Source organism: Ambystoma mexicanum, chromosome 1q (genome assembly GCF_040938575.1).
Source record: "Ambystoma mexicanum isolate Mex_15411 chromosome 1q, UKY_AmexF1_1, whole genome shotgun sequence".
NCBI classification, from domain to species: domain Eukaryota; kingdom Metazoa; phylum Chordata; class Amphibia; order Caudata; family Ambystomatidae; genus Ambystoma; species Ambystoma mexicanum.
In genome coordinates, this window is record NC_090922.1 from 868,756,208 (window position 1) to 868,778,956 (window position 22,749).

General features: G+C 49.8%; 1 protein-coding gene across 2 annotated transcripts in view; it reads left to right on the plus strand.

The window, feature by feature from the left end:
- The window catches only part of ASPM (assembly factor for spindle microtubules), a 1,022,684-nt gene that overhangs the window by 940,781 nt on the left and 59,154 nt on the right, over positions 1-22,749 (plus strand). For both annotated transcript variants that reach the window (XM_069641523.1, XM_069641524.1), the window contains exon 25: positions 14,319-14,503. In XM_069641523.1, coding sequence (XP_069497624.1) covers positions 14,319-14,503 — 185 coding nt within the window. The remainder of the gene's footprint in view (positions 1-14,318; positions 14,504-22,749) is intronic.

Here is a 22,749-nt window from a genome sequence, read left to right on the forward strand (position 1 = left end):
CTAATTCCGAACCCTGCCACCATTTTGTGCAGTATCCCCAAAGACGTAACGCACTTCACAGTGGTTGATTCAATGCACGCCTTCTTTTCAATACCCTTGCGCCTTGACTCGCAGTATCTCACAGCATTCACACATGGTGGAAAGCGCTACGAGCACACTAGTTTGCCCAAGGGTACTGCGAGAGCCCAAGCATATTCAACAGGATACTACACAGACTTGAGCAACATCCATGTGCCCAGCATGGTCATCCAGTACATGGACGACTTATTAGTTTGCAGTGACAGTGAGCAAAACTGTCGTAAAGATTCTATTACCCTACTACAACTCTTGTCCCGCAAGCAGTACAAGGTTGACATGGGCAAACTCCAATACTGCCAGCTTGAGGTACTTTACTTAGGACAGCTCATCTCAGCAGACGGCAAAAGAATAATACCAGATAGAGCAGCAACTGTGCGCGCAACACCCAAACCTGTTACAGTAAAAGACATGCAGAAATTCCTGGGGTTATGTAATTACTGCAGGGCATGGATTCTGGATTATGCAGCATACACGAGACAGCTCTTACAGGGTCTCAAGAAAGCACAAAAAGGCAACCATAAACTAGAATGGACTGCAGACATGGTACACAATTTTAATGACTTGAAAGAATTGATTTCCACAGCCCCAGTACTCGCCACCCCCAGATTACACACAAGAGTTCTATATATTCTCACACCCAAACGGTACACATGACTGCTGTGCTAACACAGAAAAGCACGATGAGCCACAAGCCATTGGCCTACAATAGCAGCACACTAGATTCAGTTTTGCAAGGGCAGTTCGCATGCAAACAAGCTCTTGCTGCAGCTGCCTTCGCCATTGAGAAAAGCTCCACAATTGTAATGGGATGTTCAGTGACACTGTACGTGGAGCATTCAGTATTTGCGATATTAGAAAGATCGAAGTCCACCCTGACAACCCATTGAGCATTGGCATTCAAAATTATCATCAAGCCCAAACATTCATGTAGTACGATGCAAAACAGAAAATCCTGCCATGTTCCTAACAGAAGTGTGCACTGATGAAGACTTGCAACAGCATGACTGTGCCACATATGAAGGTGAAGCGGATGACATCCCCAAAGCAAAAGACTGTCCACTAGAGGAGGGGGAGGTAGTCTTCGTTGATGGTTCAGCGGAAATTGACCAGGACACAGGGCAAATACATACAGGTGCAGCAGTAGTGTGCCTCAAAGGTGGAGTATATGAAACATTAGTGATGAAGAGATTACGCATGCACTATTTTGCACAAGCAGCGGAGCTCGTGGCACTGATCGAGGTGCTACGCGCATCACAAGGATGCCACATGACCATTTATTCAGACTCGGCATGCGTCACTACAACAGTGCATGCCGGTTTGTAATGATGGAAAAGGAGAGGGTGCCACAGAGCAGACTGTTCCCCAGTACAACACGCTGCACTCTTGAACACAATCATTTCCGCACTATCACAACCTTCTGTAGTAATGGTCATCAAGTGCTCAGCGCATACTGGTCACACTGACGAAATGACACTAGGAAACTGCGGCCAAAATGGCGGCATATCTTTCTGTCCCAGTAATTTTCAGAATGCGTCATGGCTACACCATCCCATGATCCACTACCAACGTCATACACAGCGCTGCCCATCACACAACTAATAATTGAACTGCAAGGAAAAACATTAAATGAGGAAAAAGAACTGTGGTCCAAAAGAGGGTGTAAAAACTCCCCCACTGACCTACTCTGGAAACAAGAATGCACTGGCAAGACAGTGATGCCTCTAGGGCTCTTGGCAATGGCATTCGACCAGTTCCACCACCCATCCCACAGCTCCAAACAGCATATTGCGGCCGACATACAGGAAGATTGGTTTATACCAAACCTTCAGAAACACCTCACGAATATGATTGTACACTGCACCACCTGTCAAACTTTCAGCACTGTCATGACTATCCGTACAATACGAGGCAGATTATGCAGATATGGGAGAAAGATGCAACGGTCACAACACCTAATGGTTGTATTGTGCCCTTTTTCACGGTGGGTTGAAGCCTGACCATGCGCACATCCAGATTCCAAATGCACTGCTATATTTTTGGTGTGCGAGGTATTAAAGTCCGACTACGGTACCCTCTTCAATGAACTTTTCAAAGAGATCACAGCGCTACTTAGCATTAAACACCAGATGTGCTCAATTTCCCCCCATCTCCCCCAATGGTGTTGTGGAACGAATAAACGGCCTTCTAAAAAGCAAGCTCTCAAAACTCTGCACCACCCTAAAGAAGAACTGGGTGCATTGTTTGCCCCTGGCCCTGTTTGCACACTCAGCCAAGTAAAGACAATCACCTTTTACCACACAAAATAGTAACTGGCGGGCGCATGCACACACCCATCTCACCAGTGAGGAGGGCTTCAGATGCCCATAGAGCTGCAGCGGTTCTGGGGGAGCAATTCAAAGAGTACTTAACAAACTTGACACGTGCAATCAAATACGTCTCCGACAGATTGCGCCACCTCGCCCCGAGAACGCACAGGACATGTCAGAGGAACCCACCACAGACACCACACCCACACATCCACTGTTGCCAGGTGAAATAGTATATGTCAAGAGCTTTGTGAGCAAATGGAACAACCCTAGGTTTCATGGACCCCATTAAGTGGTGTTTTCCACCCCTCTCACAGTAAAAGTGAAGTGGCTTTTATATTGGATTCACCTCTCAGATGTTCGTAGGGCACTCCCAAACTCCTCACCAGTATTCTAAAAGTAACGGAACAATCTACCGCACAATAACTACCTCAAAAGTAATAATGTGACTGCATTTCCCAGAACAAAAACAAAGCATGCATTGCTGCTAAAAGCATAAGCACTTTTAAGTAAAAGAAACTTTCTCCCTCTCTTTTTATCTCTATATCTTTCGTTCTCTATCCTCAACCCCGTTTTTGTTCCCTCTACAGGAGTGTACGACATGAGAGTTCAACGTCAAATTATTAATTGAATGTTCAGAATAAAGATGGATATACTGTTCTACAAGGTTATATTGTTACACGTGTGGCCTACACTTCACTGCCATCCTATTTCAGTCAGTCAGACATGTTTATTCGAATTTTAAAAAAAATTCATCAAACGATCAATTAATACACAAGTGCATACAATCCATAAAAAATTCACAATTCCTAAAAACTAGTGCTTGGGGTTAAAATGAGACATACAGTTAAAATTGAACAATAGCAAGTTCACATTCATTACATTGTGGGATCCAGTTTGAACAGGGGCACAATAAAAGTCAATATGCGAGGTATATCCATTGTAAAGATGATTCATAGTTTGCATTTGCCCTCCTGGAGCCTGAGCAAATTTTTCCTAAAGTACAATGCTCTTTTTAGAAATGTAAGCAATGCCCATGCTGTAAAAACGCAGTAAGTAAATAGATAAGTGCAGCTTTATAATGGCGCATCTTGGTTTTCCTTAGGGTGGGTAGCAAAGTTGCTCTTCGGATGCATGCGTACCCCGGGCAAAAGATCATAAAATGAGCCAGATCTTCCAGCTGATCCCCGCAAACCGGACAGCCGGCCCCGTCTTTGGTTCCCTTCCACCTAGCTGAAGTTGCTTGCAGGAGAAGGGAGTCAAAATGTGCCCTTGTGATAAGCCACCTATCCTTTTTATAAGGGCTCCATATTAAATAGGGTTGGATCCCCGAGGGCCTACTAATCATAGTGTGATATTAATATAGTGTTCCCGAAGTGTTCTTTTCCTTGCTATGGCCTCTCGGACCACAGTTTTATAACTAGATGCCTCACTCTTAATTATGAGTGAGACTGGCGGAAAAAGATCACTAAGGTTGGCCTCCCCGAGAGCATTGGCTATATATGCAAGCAAAGGAATTTTTTGCCAGCCCACTTTGCCCACCATGGTTCGAATAATAAAGTGGCACAGGGATGCAAATTCATTGGCTCACAATCGGATCCAAAATAAGATCGGAGCCAACGCCCAAAGATCCTCCCAGAACTCCATCCCCAGTTCTCTATGAATCGAGATGCACGCTGCAGAGTTCGGGAGCCCCAATAGCTGTCTGAAAAATGTATTTTCCTTTACTTGGATATCCCCAACCTTTGTGAAGCCCCATATGGGGGCACCATACAGGGTGACGGCCAATGTTTGGGCACCATATATCTTAGTGATTACTTCTAAGGGTTGGCCCTTACATCTTAACATAAAACGAAAAATTCCCCCAATTTGTTGGCTCATTTTGGCCGATTGTTTGTCCACATGGCTCCTACCGTTCAGGGCTTCAGAAAAGCTGATGCCCAGGTAGTCAAAGGCCTATTTACCATCTTAATGTTTGTTTGGAATTTATTGGGGTACATCTTTTATCTGGACAAGCCATCTAAAAGAGGGTGCCAGAGAGACATCAATGGAAGTGCCCTGCTAAACGTAACTGCACTGTCAAAACCAGCAACACAATTGTACATATGTATAATACTTCCCAAATAAATATGTCAACAGCGCCAACACGCAAACAAATATACCTGGCCAAATAAGTGTGTGCATGAGCCAAATGTTAGAAATATTATTTCCCACAATGAAACATCTTTTTTGTAGCAGAAATATTAGTAATAGCAACAATGTTGGCAGTAGTGTATTGACAAGGAGATGGGCATTGCGCCATGATGGAATGAAGAGTCAAGCGCGTAGGCTCAAATATGAATTCGAATAGCTGGTATGCTGCCATGAGTGCGGTGGGAAGACAAACAATAAATGCTAGCTTTTATGTATGCTCATTGAAACCGCACGCGTCGGGGGTATCCAAGGTTTTAGTACCACAGGAAGTTCCAATTACAGAGGCACAATGCCTGGTTCATCTTGCTCTATTTAGAATAAAAGGCAACTTCCAGGCACACTGTGCGCCTAGAGCTTGTCGATCCAGCTTTCCTGCAATGCAAAAACAACCCGAGATGCACAATTTGTAGTGATTTACTGGGTGAAGTACGTAAACAGCAAGTGGCAGGAAACGATGCGCAGCTGCCTAGCCGAAGGCCTCCTGCGATTCAAAAGGGAAGTAGTGGCTTTTATGGCAACGACGTGTGCACAAATACAGATGGAGCACGTCACAAAACTGACATGGATTGCGGCAATGGAGAAGCCAGTGAAAGTGCACCGAGAGGAGACCTAGGAGTTGTGCATCTACAGCGAAGGAACTGTCTTTGTCGACTCCAACGAGCGATGCAACCAAACATTGTTGATTCCACACTTGAAAAGGGGCACGGCGGCAGTGATTGACTACTGCTGGGTCTGTGGCCAACAAGCGTACTTGCACCTCCCGCCCACATGGGACGGCTACTGCTCGCTGGCCACGCTGCACTCCGCGCTACCAGCAGTCCCAGAAGAACACTTGAAAAGGGGGCGGGGGCAATACCTCACACAACAACAGTTTCCCCAGCATTCGAAGAACAGAACCCTATGCCACCGCCAGAATTTCGCTTTCTCCCTGGTAGGAGCACTCTGCTTCCTGATGCTGTGCTTCTTCTCCATCTCTCTCACTCTCAAAACCCAAACTCTCCCGCCTTTCGCCTTTATGACGTAGCCATGTGATTACCTCGGCTTGGGGTAACAGGACCTCTGTTAGCTGGGCATTCTGCATTCTTCCATAATTGTTTTTCTTCTTCTCAGTATAAGGCAGTCTTCCTCTCAAAGTGTTTATCAAGATTCCCTAATGACAGAAACACATTTGTGCATGCTCCTTGGCTTTATCTTCACAGAATGTTTTGTAGGTTTATTGATGGCGTTTGTTAGGTAGTTCCTCATAAGAACAGGCTTTCTTCTCCTCAAAGGGGGAGTCTTTCCCAGTGTGGTTCTGCTTGCTTGCCTCTACCCATCGGGAGGGTATTGCGGAGTGGGCTCACCTCTCTAGCCTCACAGGAAAAGCCTCCCCCCTTGGGGAGACGTGACTGATTCCTGTGATTCTCACAGCTCCCCTGCTGACTTGATGTTGGGCTCACGATTTACAGAGGTGCCGACCCATTCCCCATGACCTTAGTCCCTTTTTTCTGCATGCTCTGCTCGCTTTAGAAACGTTACTTCTTATGTTTTCTAGTTCTTTTGACGGATGTCCTATCTCCATCTCAGACCCTCCATAAGATCTGTCTGTATTGCCTCCTACAGGACTGTTTGTCAGTCGATGCACCCCATGGCACTTTGTGAACGGGAGGTGAAGCTGTCCACCATACTCCATAAGGAGAAAGGTGACAAATGGACTTGTTCGTGGTAACCCAATACTTATCATCAAACGTCAGAACAATCCCTGGTCCAGAAGTACAAAAAGAAGCAGTTCTTATTCAGCCGGCAGTTCTTTGAAACACCATTTTTTTCCTCGTTGAGGAGCCACCTTTCTAGGACCTCCCCTGAAGAACAGGCACTTGGGTACCTTTCCCCACCCAGTCCGCCATGTTGTAGTGAAAAGCCTTCAGGGTTAAGGTGCTCAACATCTTTGCCAAGGCTGCATTGGTCTTGGTGCTGATGCAGTTCACCGCACTCAGATGATCCGGCAAAGACACTGACAAATCGCACAACCATGCAAATACAGTTAAGATCTCATCTCTAGGTCACACAGCGTTGTCTTAGAATGCCGGTGCTCGGGCCTCAATACTACTTTCCACAGCGCTGACTAATGTCGGTGGCACCAGAACTTCTCCCGAGTTTGCCCTGCTCCATACAAAGCATTCAGGTCTCCCTTGTTGGACATTCATGATGAAGATGGTGACACTATTCCTTTTAGATTGCGGCCCCTGCACCCTGCAGAGGTTAGAGACTTCCCAGAGGAATTTTATGGTCAGGGTGCCTTTTGGATCTTGCTGCAGACTTACAGGAGGCAAGTGGCCTGGACACCCTGCCAGAACTAGACATGCTCCCTGCTCCTATCCCGGCTAAGCCTCAGGCAGCTTTTCAGCATCTGATTGCCATGGTGGTGGATGCATCAGGCTTGTTGGCTCCACCCAGGCCCAAGGTGCAGTACGAGCCGACAGATATTCTGGACGAGAGCCCTAAGAAATTGACCTTTCAACTAGTCAATTTAAGCGCAGTACTTAAGCTTGGTTAAACTAGCCTCAGGCTTGACTGTTGACCAGTATCTTGTGGAAAAACACTGGCCAGTGCCCTCGGACCCACTGTTCTGCCCACCCAGGCATCTCCGGAAAATTTAGTTGTACACGCTAACATGAAGACTACATTTTTCTCCTCCTTGCCCCAGACGGGTAGCGCAAGAGACTGACTGCCAGGGGAAGGGATGTTTTTGGCTTAGCGAGCCTAGGCCTGACATGTATCCTTGCCTCCTGTACTTTAGCCACATTTTCATTTGGGTTACCATCTGTTATCTTGAAGGCAGCAAAACACATCCCAGAAGGTGACACAAATAGTTTTGAGGTGCTCCTGAAGGATGGCAGAGACACTTCCCTCCAGAGTCTCCAAACTGGCCTGGACACAGGAAACACTGTGGCTGGGGCGATGGCCACCAGCACAGTACTGAGGAGATACTCTTGGATAAGAATGTCAGGATTTGCCATGGATTCCAAGAGGAACCTCTGGACATGCCGTTTGAGGGCAACAACCTGTTGGGTAAGAAGACCGATGAATCTCTACAGAAATTCCAGGCTTTGCAGGTGACTGCTAAGCCTCTAGGCCTAGCGTTCCAACAGCACAACCAGCAGATCCTGTGGGCAGAGGCAGGTGTTTTCGCCCTTTCACCTCTTTCTCCCACAGGGGAACGTGCCGGGCTCACTGAGGCAAGCAGGTGCAGCGCTGCCCAAACAGGGGTTGGGTTAGTGGTTAAACCAGAGGCAGCAGCTGTCTCCACGGTACCCTTCTGCTGCTCCAGGTGCAAGGCCTCTATGAATCACTTCGACCAATCCCTCCCAGTTAGACAGGATTTCCCAAGTTAGCAAAGGATGGATGCTTGCTACTTGCAGTGCCTGGGTCTAACTGGTCATTTACCATAGGTATTGTCTCCCTTTTGCTTATCGTCCTCCAGACATCCACTGGACAGCAGTTCCTTGCCCCTGGATCCCTCAGCTTCTGGCAAAGGGGGCCATAGACCTGCTATTTTGCTTGGAATAAAAGCAGAAGGGAAGGTATTCAACCTATTTTCTGGTGCCGAAGGATGACTGGGGCCTACGTCCCATCTTGGATTTGATGCTTTTAAACTTGTACTTGAGCATGGACAAGTTTAAGATGATCACTAGTACTCTTGCACAGGAAGCACCTGAGATTCAAAGGAGGGAACTACCATTTCAAGGACCTGTCATTCGCCTTTCTTTCGCATTCAGGGTCTTTCACAAGCTGCTGGCAGTGGTAGCGGCTCGCCTCAGAAGGGAGATTATCCATGTTCCTCCCTATCTAGATGACTGGCTCGTCCAAGCTTACTCCCCAGTTTAGCTATCAGCACATTTGTACCGGATGTGCAGCTTGTTGCCCAGCTTGGGCTTCTCAGGTTTCGCCATCCCAGTCATCAGGGTGGTCATGAACACTTGTCTGGGAAGGGCCTTCCTGTTTGAGGACTGAGTGGCAAACATATCCAAGATGGTGTGTCTTCCAACCTGGTTGCGCCTCCGCTTTTCTGCATCTTTTTACTGCCATAGGCTCGGCTGCAAATTGCTTGTCAGTGGCTTCTCAGTTTCCAGTGGCCCCAGTTTCATGGCAGTACCTCAGACAACCTTCAGCAAAGGTGTCCGGAGACCTGGAATGGTGCTCCCAAAGGGACAGCCTTCTGAGAGGTGCATTGTTTGAGCAACCTTGGCCCCAACTGACTCTATTCAGATGTGCCCCTGAAGGGCAGCAGTGCCCACCTCCAAGATCTAACTGTTGAAGATCTGTGGTCTCCTTCCAAATGCCAGAAGCACATCAATTTGCTGGAGTTAAGAGTGATCAGGCTGATGCTGGTCCTTTTCCTCCCTTACGTATGAGGCAAGACTGTGTTAGTCCTGACAGATGTAAGGTATCAAACTGTAAGACAGACACAAGTGACCATAGTTCAAGGGTGTTAATTGAACTTCAATTGGGTTTGAAAAACGCCTATCTAATCCTAAATGTAAAGATTGGAGCAATCTACGACCTTCAAATAATATTGACGCAGTCCTAGTGGTGTCTTGTCAAAATAAAAGGGCCTATACTAAAAGACCTGTTGCCAATCCTTCTAAATGCAAAGAGTGTGTGAAACCATGTTATGCAAAAGATAAGTGCTCAAGAAATGATATGTCTGGATATTTGGGCCACTGGCCTCCTTTCCCAAGTTTTCAGCATGGGGCAAGGCAGCACACTCAAATTTAGCACATACTCTGGCTTTTCTAGCACGAGGATGATGCAGTTCCAAACCTTAGTCTCAGAGCCTTCTGTGCCAAAGTCTCTTTGCCATTCAAAGTCCATTACTTCAGAGGGCCTGATGTGACAAACATTCAAAGTTCCTTTCTCCTCGGGATTTTCATACGCACAACTTCTCTGCTGATTCACTGTTCTCCCTGGGCCCCCCTCCCCCAGGCTCAGACCCACTTTAACCCAAAACCTTCAATTGGTCTCCCTCTGCCGGGCTCGTTCCAAATTCAAATTCTCAATTTTCAAACTTTCTTTACTATATCAAAATCGAAGACTTTGTACTGTGCGCAGGATTTTGCTTGACCCCTCGCTGGACCACTTTGATTCACAATTCTGTATTCTCTTCTTCCTACAACCTTTTAACTTTCAGTTCTGCCACTTCTCAGCTTGATACCTTACATAGACCTTTGATAGAGCACACACGCGGTGCCGGACCACTCTGTTGAAGATTTTGTATTCTTGCTTTTCAAAGTTCAAAAACTCAACAGTTCAACTTTACTTGAGTCTTTTATCATTCTCGTTTTAACAATGTTCGTTCCAGCGCTCACAATACAATGTTGCTGCTTAAAACCTTGGCTTCAACACAGACTGGTGTTGTATCGGTCTCCCCAACTCACTGGCTGTGTGGATTTTACTGTCACTGCTTTGTTCTTGGAGCCAAGATCTGTACCACGGCGGCTGCTGCTTCTCCCCCCTTGATTACTGACACAGGAGGCCCCCGGGTAGCTCCGACACGCAATGCAGGATTTTTCAGCCTGGTTTCCTGGTTTTACGCTTTCTATTCTGGAGGGTTCTTGAAAGTAACGGTTTCTTGTCAGAAAGGTCAAGGGGAACTTTCCTCTTTGCGATCCCCTCCTGTTCCGTCTTTCTGTTCTCGTTCAACTGCTGTCTTGAAACTGCTGTTTCCTCATGTGGTTTGCCTCACTCAGAGTATGCTCTCGTGCTCCGCCTTTTATCCGTCTGTGGAAGTTTAATGTAAGTTGGGTGTGAGTAATTGCCAGTATTTGCCTGACCTCGACTGACATGTCAGGTACACTGCTTGGGTGTTCGTCTGTTTTCTTTCATAGTGGGCTGTTCGTGTTGGAAAAGGGGGGAGGGGTATAGTTCCTACGTATCCTGATAGGATGGGGTAAAGATGTTACAGGGAAGGGGGATACTGCGTCTCGCCATCCGGTGTCACACTCCCCGAAGACCCCTCACCCAGGTGATCCTCCCGCACTGGTTCACCCCAGGAACTGGATCCAAAAGGGATGGCTGTGTCCTGGCCAACTGGATGACTGATCCCTGGGGACTTGTGGGTGAGAGACCTTTCGGTTTCTCACACAGACAACACATTTGCTCTGCACTACCTCAACAAGTAGGGTGGTGTTGGCTCACTGCCTCTGTGCCGTGAAGCAATGTGATTGTGGTTCTGGGCTCTTGAGAACAGTGCGCCTCTGACAGCAGCTCATTTGGCTGGCAAAGAGAATGTGATGGCGGATGCTCCGAGCAGACGGCGTGTGGCCTCATACGAGTGGGAGCTCTGTCCGCAAGTTCTGAAAGATGTGTTCTCCCATTGGAGAACTCAAGTGGATTGCTTCACTTTCAGTGTGGACAGTCGAGTGGGACTCCGACCTGCTTTATGTACCCAGCCCACCCCACCCCGATCCTGCTCATTTTGCTAATTCTCCAGAGGCTTTGCCTTTTCTGGTCCACAATAATATTGATAGCTCAGGACATTGCCCAGATAACGTGGTACCTGTAGTTGCTGGACATGACCATCTGCCCTACCTGGTGCCTCCCAGAGAGAACGGGCCTCCTCTCCCAATTGGAAGGGAGAGTCCTGCATCTGAACCAAAAGAGCCTGAACCTTCATGCTTGGCTGCTGAAAGGTGAAGGTATAAGGAGTGGTATTTATTAGAGGACATTGCAGAGGTGCTCCTCTCTGCTAGGAGACCCACCACCAAATCCATTTAATCCTGTTGGTTGTGTACATTTTCGGCCTGGTGTCTGGAGAGGGATCTTTACCCTTTCACTTGTTCTGCATCTGGTCTGGATTTTCTGCTTTCTTTGGCCTGGATGGGCCTGCAGATTGGCACTGTGAAAGGGTATCTTGCTGTCATTTCGGTTTTCAAGGGAACCCCAGAGCAGACCTTTTTTTTCACGATGCCCACAATCCTGCATTTCCTGAGAGGTTTTTGTGATCAGTTTCCCCCGTGCCAGTTTGGGACTTAAATTTAGTGTTGGGTGCTCCTTTTGAGCCCTTCCATTCTAAGATTGCCAAACCTTGAGGTGATTTTCCTGGGTCGCCATCATTTCCACTAGACTGGTGAGTGAGCTCCAGGCATTGTCTGTTAAACCTCCCTAATAGTTTTTTCCCAAGGAGGCGCCTTCTCTCGTTGTGAGACCACCTTTTCCTCCCAGAAGTGGTCTCTGATTTCCCTCTCTCAAAAGATCTATCTTCCTGTCTTTTTTCCTCTGCCTCATCCTTAAAAGGCAGAGGAACGCTTGCATCGCCCGTACCCAGTGTGCACCCTCCTCTGCTACGTCTCTCGTATGATAGTGGCCAAGAAAGATGGCCAACTTTCTATTGATTAGTCTGGTGGCTGTGTTGGCAGGGCCTTCATTAAATGTACCCTGCCACGGTGGATCGTTTTCTGCATCTCAGAATGCTATGATCTGCCTGATAAGGATGTGCCTGAGGGTCTCGGGCACACTTGACCCGAGGCTGGCTGCTATCTTGGCATTACTACTTGGATTCACTGTCTGGCCAGGATGCTCATTTTGGCAGAGTTATCCTTCAGAGTTTCCTGGTACAGATTGTGTCTTTGCTAGCCTCTCTTCTCCACGTCTATTTGCTGCTTCGGGAGTCTGAACGATGTGTAATTGGTTGGAGGCAGGAATCAATTAAAAGAACAAATTACTAATCTTTTTTCTGATATATGCTCTCCTGAGTGTTCCTCTGCTTGCTCCCTAGCAGCCTGTCTCGGTGGATAGCTAGTACAACTTGCGTCTGCGGTCCCTCCGCGTCAGAGTGCTTGAGGGAAAAAGTGTGGAACTGAGGTGACTGGGCACAGTGCCTCTATAGTCTACCCGATGTCCTGCTCAGCGCAGGGTGCATAGAAGCATCGGGAACCGCAACGCAGAGCTGCACTGCGGCCCCTGGTGGCCGAATGTTTTCAAAAGAGCAGCTGCACTGGGAGATGGATATCATAGAGGAGGAATCCGTGGGAGGAGCATCCATCAGAAAGAACATGACTGAGAGCGAAGTAATTTGTTCATTGATTTTAATTTTTGTTCTACATTTTCAGAATAGCACTGTTAAACCTACCTCTAAATCAAATGTATTAGAATCTATTAAACCAAGCTCTTTGTTAATTTTGCCATCCTGAGTGAGTTTTGTTTTGAAGGATCTCTTCCTGTTTTGCTGCTGACTCATAGCCCCTGACTACTCTTCAAAATGGCTTGTCCCTGGCACCGACAAGACCTCTAATTTCCAACCCAGAGTTCCCATTCCTTTGAACTACAGTATGTGGTAAGCTGAATTACAGGAGTGGGTTCCCTGTAGCATGGTAATCCTATTCTTTTCAGTTAAACGCTCCATGTACATCGGCCATGTGGTCCCTTTTGATTTTATAAGGTGTTGGGGAAGAGTTTCCATTTGGCTGATTTTTAGGCTCTGTGTGAAGGGCCCAAGTCTCTATGCTGTGTACCTTTTGTGCTAGCCTGTTAAGTGAAGGTTCTTTGTAAACTGTTTGATGTAGGGCTTGAAGCACAGAGCTGTTCCTGGTCTTCTTGGTTGCCGAGAGGGCCTGTCCAGGGGCAAGGCCTGATTTTCTCAGTTGCCGAGAGGGCCTGTCCAGGGGCAAGGGTACTCACAGTTCTGCACTTCCACACCAGAAAGATTACCAGAGAGTAACTGTTGGAACTACTACTTACAGTGAGCAGAATCCTATTGCCAATGATCAGTCAGCAGGCAAGGCATTGGTCCACGCAGCAGCTTCACACAAAATATGCTCCACGGACAGTTGGAAAAAATAACTTTGCTCTTGCTTGGAAATCATTGGCCTTCACCTCCAGAACTTTGGATTAGACTGTACTCCCAACCAGGTTCCGGATAAAACATTCACCTATACCAGGGGGTGCGTCTATTAGTGCAAAGTTTAATCCACTAATGGGAGCACCCCATGGTATAGTTTAAATGCCACAGTTGATTGTTTCTCCTTTATCCTTCATTAAGGGCTCCAATTAGGGCTGCTGTAACACGTTTCCTCTACCTTCTGATGCCATACCTAGAGTGGTCTGTCTGCAGAAAGCAGAGAGGGGAAGTAGGATTGCTCAGCACCAGCAAAATCCAAGATGATGCAACCCCTGTGTGGGCTCTTCTATGGCCCTCTGCTACTCTAATCTGACTCTTCCTCAGTCAGTCTAACTTGAATCTCTGGCAGTCAGCACCTGGTTGTGGAATACCTATTGTATCTTGGCAGGCATGTCTTTGAAAACAGAATCCTACCAAACCCATAGCGAGATTTCCTTTACTGTGGAGTATGTTGGTCTTTCTGAACTCCCAAATCAGCTGCTTTAAGAAAAACCTCCCAAGAGTTACAGACGTGCAGAAGGGTGCAGACAAAACAGTTTTGTTCAAGGGAAGAGCTTCAAGGGCAGACACAACCATCTTGTAGTACAATTGGACATGGCAATTTGTTTTTCATAATTTGTTTCTACATTCACATAAAGTGAAAATGTTTGTCTCCAGATATGGAAGCATTTCATGAAGACCTTTTTTAGGAAAATGTCATTGAAAATAGAGCATAGCTTGAGACATGGATCTTTCTGCAGGTAGAACCCTGTTTGTTACGCTTTCGTTAATTAAACTTGTAAATGGGGGTGTTGTTAGATCAAGCTACATGTTTCTAAAGATAAATGGAACCATTTTGTCTAAATGGCTTTTCTTTCTTGTAGGCAATACGCGCAGTACCTAAAGCTGTGGATCGAATTTGCAGCATATACAAACTTACAGTTAGGAAACATAAAATGGATGAGCAAAGAACAATTTGTAAGCGTATGATGAAATCAACTGAAATGTACAGCCGGAATGTGCCGTTCACTATGCAGGCCACGCCTTTGAGGACAAGAGTAGTTTCCAGGTAAAATGGTGTACATATATTCAATGAGTGTTTGCAACATTTATTTGTGGTTTCTTCCTTGAATGGGCTTTAAAACATGCATTTTGTATGCTTAGCCAAAAGAAATATAAAGATGCAAAATGTTTAAATTGTATGTCCCCCTCCCTACCCGCACACAGCACTTAAAGTGATAAATGATTCGGGAGGATAGCTCAGCGGCAACGTGCTCGCCTTGGAAGCTAGATGACACGGAGCAACATAGGTTCGATCCCGGGCCCGCGCTTAGAAACCTCTGGGTATTAAGCGCGTTATAAATAACATATCATATCATAAAACCACTATCTCATGTTGCTTCACCACTCTCGCATGCGTCCTAGGTCCCTTTCAAATGTCTCAATGGGGAATATCTTATTTTCTTTCAAAACATTTTTAGCCGGATGGATTCAGTAGCTGCTGCAGGATCTTTCATGGCCTTAAGTTAATCTTTCTTCCCTTTTTTCGCATAGGTTTTTGTGACCAGTGCAGCTCAGTTCTGATCAATTCCTCTTTTCCTTTTCAGCATATTAGTACATCATACAACATTTAAAAAAAACTGTTAAAACACATTGTTTAAAAATCACAATCTTAATGAATATGTTGTATGTACTCTTGTGCTGTTAAAGTTCGGTTTGGAGTTTGTATGTTGTGAATTACTGTAATAACCTCCTAGCGCTAATGGTGATCTGGCACTCATAGAAAAGTAAGACGATCCTTACCCCATCCGCCCCTCCCTTGCACCTTTCTGAATTGGGCATCATCACTTTCTCTCATCCTGCCACATCACTAAGTCTTGACCACTTCCTTAATGAACAGCTGATGTAAATCTTCCACTACACACACGTGCGTGCACAAACTCATCCCAGCAATTTCCTCCTCCCCAGTTACCAGTACGTAGATCTCACAGCCAGGACACGGATTGCTGAACATAATTGAGTGAGGTGTGACGCTCGGAGTGATTGGATATGCCTATGAGTGTGTCTGGGGAGTGACTGTGAATAAGGGAGAGTTGGGGATACTGATTAAGGCTTGATGATTGTTACTCCGAGGAAGCTTGCATCCCTGACTTTTTTTCAGTACTTCGGGAACGGATAATGATTGGGGAGAGGCTGCCATGTCATGCCAAAATGTGGATAGCCACATGGGGAGACAGGTGGGTCTAGTGGGAGGTGCTTGGAAAACCAGCACACCTTTAACCTAGTGTTCCCACAAACAAAAAAGTGTATGCATACTAACATACCAGTCAGCTACTCAAAATCAGGGTGACCTTTTCTTGTTGAAAGGTTCAGCATACTGTGCATTTGAAAGCATGGTGGTTAAGTTGCATTGGTCAGAACGGTGTAGGATTTAAAATCAGGGCTGCCTCATCAAGAAACCTTTGCCAAATTGAGTCACCACTTTAAGGCATTTTCACTCAGTAAAACTGATTCATAATCGACATTACTTCTTTGCCCTGTCTTAGTTTATTTTATGACCAGTTAGTATAACTGTTCCAGTTTCCGTTATTCCTGTTTGAGCACAACAGATCCAGATTGCATTAGGCAAGTTTGGAAAAGCTTTCATTAGACACAGTTAATACGTTGAGCTCAAATCTCATTCTCCAGCATGGGGTCTGGCATGGATTCACATGCTCAAGAACATTCCGGTAGGCTGAGAATCCTCGGTAGAAACGAAAGCAGTATTGCTTTAAAAGCTTGAATACTGCCTTTCACCCATTATCCAATCCCTGAAGACTGGGTCAGACTGCACCCATCAAATGACGGTCATCTCCCTGAGACCCGCCCCGTCTGCCATCTTTGCATTTTTACTGCACGTTTCGGTGCAGGGAGTCATCTAGCTTTGCTCTCTGAGCGTTTCTTCGAAAAATGCAGCTCTTTCGATTGAAAATTCCATTCTTTTTTGTAAACTCCAAAGACTGCTGACGACTAGTGTGCTCTGATAACGGGGCTAAGTTGCATGTTAAGTTTCAAAGTCTACACAGCGTGTCAAGTGGAAAGGCCTACCAAAGCCTACTTCGCGCCTCACCATGTCGGAGGAAGGCAGGAGAAGTCTTATCAGGCTCGGCTCCTGGTGTGGCTTGCGAAACATCTATGTGGAGGACAAGCACACTAGATGTCTCCACTGTCTACATCCTGACCATGAGGAGGACCGATGCGACTTCTGTCAAAGTTTATGTGCCAATACGAAGAGGGACCTCTACCGACAGTTGGTGGTGTGGTTGAAAGAGGAGAGGGACCCTGGCGTGGCTTCTGGCATGATTGGCCCACTCTCCAGTGCGCTCCCCATCTGGTTAAGAGATCCAGATCGGCCAAGGAGATACCCCTGGAGGGCTCCAGTAAAGCCAAGCGCCAGGCTGTCAGTCTGCTTGGAAACGCAGCTGATGCAGGTTCTACTTCAGGGCACAAAGTCCTGGAAACACAGTGCTTCGTCACGGGAGAAGAACCACTCCAGAAGGGAAGCCTCTTAAAAGCCCTTGGCGACACCCGCTACTATGGTTTAGTCAGCGACTACAAAAGTCTACAGCCACCAATACATCGACCAGACCTTCGTCGACGGTTGGTTAGTCGACAGCAGTGGGCTCATCTGTGCCGAAGACGTCGGCGGCTGCTTCGTCAATGGCCACCTCGTCGGCGGCTACTTTGTCAACGGCCACTTTGTCTGCAACTGCTTCGTGTACGACCTTCATCGATGAGTAAGGAAAAGCCACTGGCAAAACCTGCAGCAAGGGTTTTCGCTGCCACCAAGACCCACGGACTACTGCTTAGTTGACCGCCACTACCCAGTACCCAGCCAAAGGCGCTGGTCATGTCTATAGCCCTATAGCCCTGAGGGAAGTGGAGACCAGTACGCATAGAGTGCAGACAGCATTTACACTAGCTCTGACGACAAGACACGGCATTAGTGCTTGGAGGCAGGGGGCTACAGCCCTGTCGGCCCTGTAGGCATGAATTCACAAGGCATTCAAGCCTGTTGAGAGACACCAGCATTCCTCCAAGGGCCCCTGTGCAAGCTGAGAGATGTGGCGCAGGACATCCTCACAGTACTCAGTTCTCTGAAATACAAGAGCTGCTACCACCCATAGCGGGCCCTTCAGGGAGCGACCCTAGGTACAGCCCTCCAAGGCCTCCACACAGGCATCACTCATCTACTTAGATGTGACCACCATCCCCACTGCCTTTTCCAACACCGTCAGGCGAGGCACCGCACACTGATACAGCAACTAACACAGACTCCGGCACAACGGACACAGATGAATTTGATGACTTTATCACGGCGAATGGAGTGCAAGCATGTGCGGATGATAACCCCAGACCTTCACCCCTAGAGGAAATCTGGTTATTCTCCAGCATGGGGTCTGGCATGGATTCACATGCTCATGAATATTCCCCGTCGTCAGGCTGGGAATCCTCGGTAAAGAAAAAACCAGTATCAGTTTCGTTTCTGATCTGTCTTTCGTAGTAACAACCAATCACTGGTCTCTGCGTCATACTGACCACAGCCAATGACTGCCCTCTACCTAAGCACCGCCTCTGGCAGCCATCTTCAGATTTTTACCGCACGTTCATGTGTTGGGATCCTCGTGCTATTGCTCTCGAGCGTTAGTGCTATTTTTTCACGTTTTTTTCTCAAAAACTTTGTTTTTTCGGTCAAAAGAGCCTCAAGCTCCACCGACTCACTATCCGATCAACGGGGACCCGTGTCGGATTCGTCTGCGCCCCTCAAGGGTGAAGATTCGTCGAGCTACGCTTTTGGAGGACTCCAGAAGTTTCTCAGGCCCGGTCATGGCCCAGGAGAAGGGAAGCTCGACGCCCGGAAAGCTGTTCAGGGTCTGCCCTGGATGCCAGCTGCAGAACGTCTTCAAGGAGGACGAACACTCCTTTTGTCTCTACTGCCTACATGAGGACAAGACGCACGTGGAGAAGGACTGTGCGTTTTGCGGCAACATGTCGGAGCGGACCATGAAGGACCGCCATCAACGTCTCGCCAACTGGCTAGAAGGGAAGAGCCCGTCCGGCGAGAAGAAGAAGAAGAAGAAATCTGAGCGGTCTTCTAAGTCCTTTGAGGACGCCCCGGCGACGGGGGTCCAACATAAGGCCAAGCACCGCGAGTCCGCTGGCACCGGGAGCGCCGAACGGTCGGGCTCTACGGTCGCCAGGCAGGGCGCACCCTCCCCGGCACCATCAACCACGAGCCAACGCTCTGGGTCGGGTAAGAGGAAGGCCGAGCACCCGGCGAAGCTCCTGGAGAGGCCCCGGTCGAGCTGGAAGGCACCATCGGAGGGGGAGCGAGGCGGTGTCCCCCCCCCCCTCAAGGATAAGGCGGTGAGCGCACCTAAGGTGGTGAAAGCCTTAATCCATCCGGCCAAGCCCTCTATCGAAACTGTCGCGGCGGCCCTGGCTCAGCCTGTGCAGGCTACACCAGTGGTGGCGACCTCGGGGCTCAGAGTCTCCCTGCCACCTCGGAGGGAGTCATCTTTTGTGCCCATCGATAGGACCCCCGTGAAATCCCCCGTGGGGAAGAAAAAGGGGGGGCAGGGCGTCGTAGATTCGGCCTCAACCTCGGAGGAGGAGCTGGTCGAAGTCTTAAGCCACGGCCTCGGCGTGGAAGAAGACCGACCCGTCGGGATGGATCCCGACGCAGGTGACGACGACATCGTCGAGGGTACCGACGGGGTCCCTGCTCGCCCGTCGGATTCCCCTCTGCCAGCGCCGCGAGACATCTCGGCGGCCATTTTGTTGGCTATACATTCCTTATGCTCAGAGATAAGGACGAGACTACCGTTGCCGACGGAACCTCTCCCGTCGGGGGACCCAGAACCGGGACCTTCTGGTGTTCCCCCTACCAAGAAAAGAAGGATCCACCCTCCGCCTCCTTTTCAGCCGTCGCGCCCCTTCCAGCCCTCCTCCCCGTCCACCCGAGGGGATGATACAGGGACTGACACGGCAGCGACGGGTACGGACGACGAGGTATACGACGAGGATGTACCGTCGTCGCCTCCCACCAGGGCTTCTCCGCCCGACGAGATTGGATCGTTCCACTCCATGATCTCCAGGGCATCCGAGCTTTTTCAACTCTGCCCTGAGGAGAAGAAGAAGGAAGGTTTCCTTTATCAGCGGCGCGAGGCCAAGAGGAAGACGGTCCTCTCAGTGCCTCTATTGGACGACATTTGGGATGAGGGCCTCACCCTCCTCAAGAACCCTTCCACGACACCAACTAGAAGAGACCGGTACGAGAAGAAGTACCGGGTCCCGGACACGGCCCCCCTGTGCCTCCGGGCGCAGCCTACCCCGGACTCCGTCGTCTCCGCGGCGGCCAGGAAGAAAGCGGGGGGGTGCGGCCTCCACATCGACTTCCCCACCGGACGGTGAGGGAAAGAAATTGGACGCTATGGGACGCAGAGTCATCTCGTCGGCAGCGACGACGATTAAAGCGGCCAACGCCTTGGCTATCGTGGCCCGCTACGACAGGGAGCTCTGGTACAAACTGGCTCCCCTGCTGGACTTCCTGCCGGACGACAAGAGGACAGAGGCCCTGGAGATCCTGCAGGAAGGTGAGGTGGCTTCGGACCACGCCATTACCGTTGCGACGGACATAGCCGACACTGGGTTCCGCCAGTTGGGCAACGGCGTTTGCCTTAGGCGGCGTGGATGGCTCAAGGCTACGGACTTCCGTCAAGACGTTCAGACCAGAGTCCTGGACATGCCCTTCGATGGGAACAACCTGTTTGGCAAAACAGTGGACGATTCCCTTCAGGCCATTAAAGCGGACACTGAGACGGCCCGGGCCCTGGGAGTTCTGCAGCAACGACGGACGCCCTTTCGGAGCAGCGGAGGCAAGGGCGCCTCCAAAGGTTCCGGCGGCGGTTTCTCCACCTACCGTCAAGCGGCCCGCTCGTCGTCTCAGGAGGCCTACAGAGGACGAGGCAAGTCTGGCGGACTCCGCCGTCGTCGCCAAGGAGGTCGAGGCGGCAAAGCCTCGTCCAAGCAGGATTGAACCGACCGTGGGGTCGGGCCCCCACCGAAGCACCCCGGTGGGAGGCCAGCTGGCGAGCTTCGTCAGCGTGTGGGAGTCCATCTCCACCGACCGTTGGGTGCTGGACGCCTTGGCCCGGGGCCACGCGCTCGAGTTTCAAAGAAGGTGTCCACGCGTCGCCCCCGTGGCCAGGAAAGAACTTCACGTCCCTCAACTTCTCCTGGAGGTAAAGGCGATGCTCAGGAAGGGCGCCATCGAACTCGTCCCAAAGAGGCTTCGGGGCTCCGGAGTGTACTCGAGATACTTCCTCGTGAAGAAGAAGACGGGGGGGATGGCGCCCCATCCTGGACCTGCGACGTCTGAACAAGTTCATCAAGGCGTAAAAGTTTCGGATGGTCACCCTCCAGCACGTCCTGGGTCAGCTGGAGGAAGGAGACTTCCTGTCGTCGTTGGATTTGGAGGATGCCTACTTCCATATTCCCATCCTAAAGGGGCACCGAAAATTCCTCAGGTTTGTGGTCCAAGGGCGTCATTACCAGTTCAAAGCCCTCCCCTTCGGTCTACGGTCGGCACCCAGGGTGTTCACCAAGTGCCTCGCACCGGTGGCGGCGCAGCTGCGCCGCGAGGGGATCCACGTCTACCCCTACCTGGACGACTGGCTCATCCGAGCCAAGACGAGGGAGCTCGCCGTGGTTCACACGGCAAGGACCGTCCAACTTCTCACGGACCTGGGATTCTCCGTGAACTACGCCAAATCCCACCTGGTACCCGCGCAAGACGCTCTGTTTCTGGGAGCGAGGCTCAACACAGTGTCCCTTCTGGCCTCCCCGTCGGAGGAGAGGACCAGGACCATCCTGGGCAAGGTGCAGCGGATGTTGGTGGCCGACGCGGCCAAGGTGAGGTCCATCAAGTCCCTCCTCGGAATGATGTCGTCCTGCATCTACCTCATTCCCATGTGCAGGCTCCGGATGCGCCCGTTGCAGGAGTTCCTGGACGCGCGCTGGATACAAACGACGGGCAGCTTCGAGGAAAGGATCACACTCGACGAGAGTTTCCGACGAGCGATGCGGTGGTGGGACACCCGCGCGCATCTGACGGCGGGCATGGACTTCCAGACCCCAGCCCACCAGGAGACAGTGACCACGGATGCCTCCCTGGAAGGGTGGGGAGCGCACACCGAAAATCTACACGCAAGGGGCCTTTGGCTCCCGACGGAGAAATCTTTACATATCAACGTCCTGGAGCTCCGTGCAGTGTTTTGGGCCCTCAGGTCCTTCCTTCCGTCCCTCAAGGGCAAGGTGGTGAGGATCTTCACCGACAACACCACCACCATGTTTTACATCAGAAAACAGGGCGGAACCAGGTCCCCAGCACTGTCCAAGGAGGCGCAGGACCTGTGGCATTGGGCAGTCGCCCAAGGGATGTTTCTGGTGCCGTTTCATCTGGCAGGGATAAAAAACACCATCGCCGACTCACTCAGCAGGGAGCTGCGCTCGTGCCACGAGTGGGAACTACGGCAGGATCTAGTGGATCGCCTCTTCCGACGGTGGGGCACTCCCCAGATCGACCTGTTCGCGACGGCGACGAACTCCAAGTGCCGGAGGTTCGCCAGCAGGTTTCCCCAGGCGAGGAGCATGGGCGATGCTTTCTCGTTCCCCTGGGAGGGCCTGTTCCTCTACGCGTTCCCTCCTTTGCCACTGCTAATCCGGCTCGTCAACCAGCTCAAGAGGTCACGGTGCAGGATGATCCTCGTCGCACCTGCGTGGCCGAGGCAGATATGGTTCCCGGACCTTCTGGATTTGTCAGCGTCCCCGCCAATCAAGCTGCCGGTGGACGCGGATCTGCTCTCCAGGGAAGGAGGCGCCATCCTCCACCAGGACCCGAAATCGCTGAACTTGCAGGCCTGGCTCCTGCAGCGCTAGAGTTTGGAGGATACGACATGCCGGCCGACTGCAGAGAGGTTCTTGCAAAGGCCAGGGCGTCCTCGACTCTTAAATGCTACGGACACAAATGGAAGAGGTTCTCTGTCTGGTGCCACGCACAGAAGATTAACCCTCTACGGATTACGGCTCCCCAAGTTCTGCCGTACCTGCTGACGCTGGCCAAAGCTGGACTGGCACACGCGTCCATCAAGATTCATCTGGCTGCGATCTCCCGATACACCAGGACCACGGGACGGACGTCCTTGTGGTCTCATCGTCTGGTGAAAGAGTTCATGAAGGGACTGTTCAGATCGTTCCCGCCGGTGAAGGCTCCGG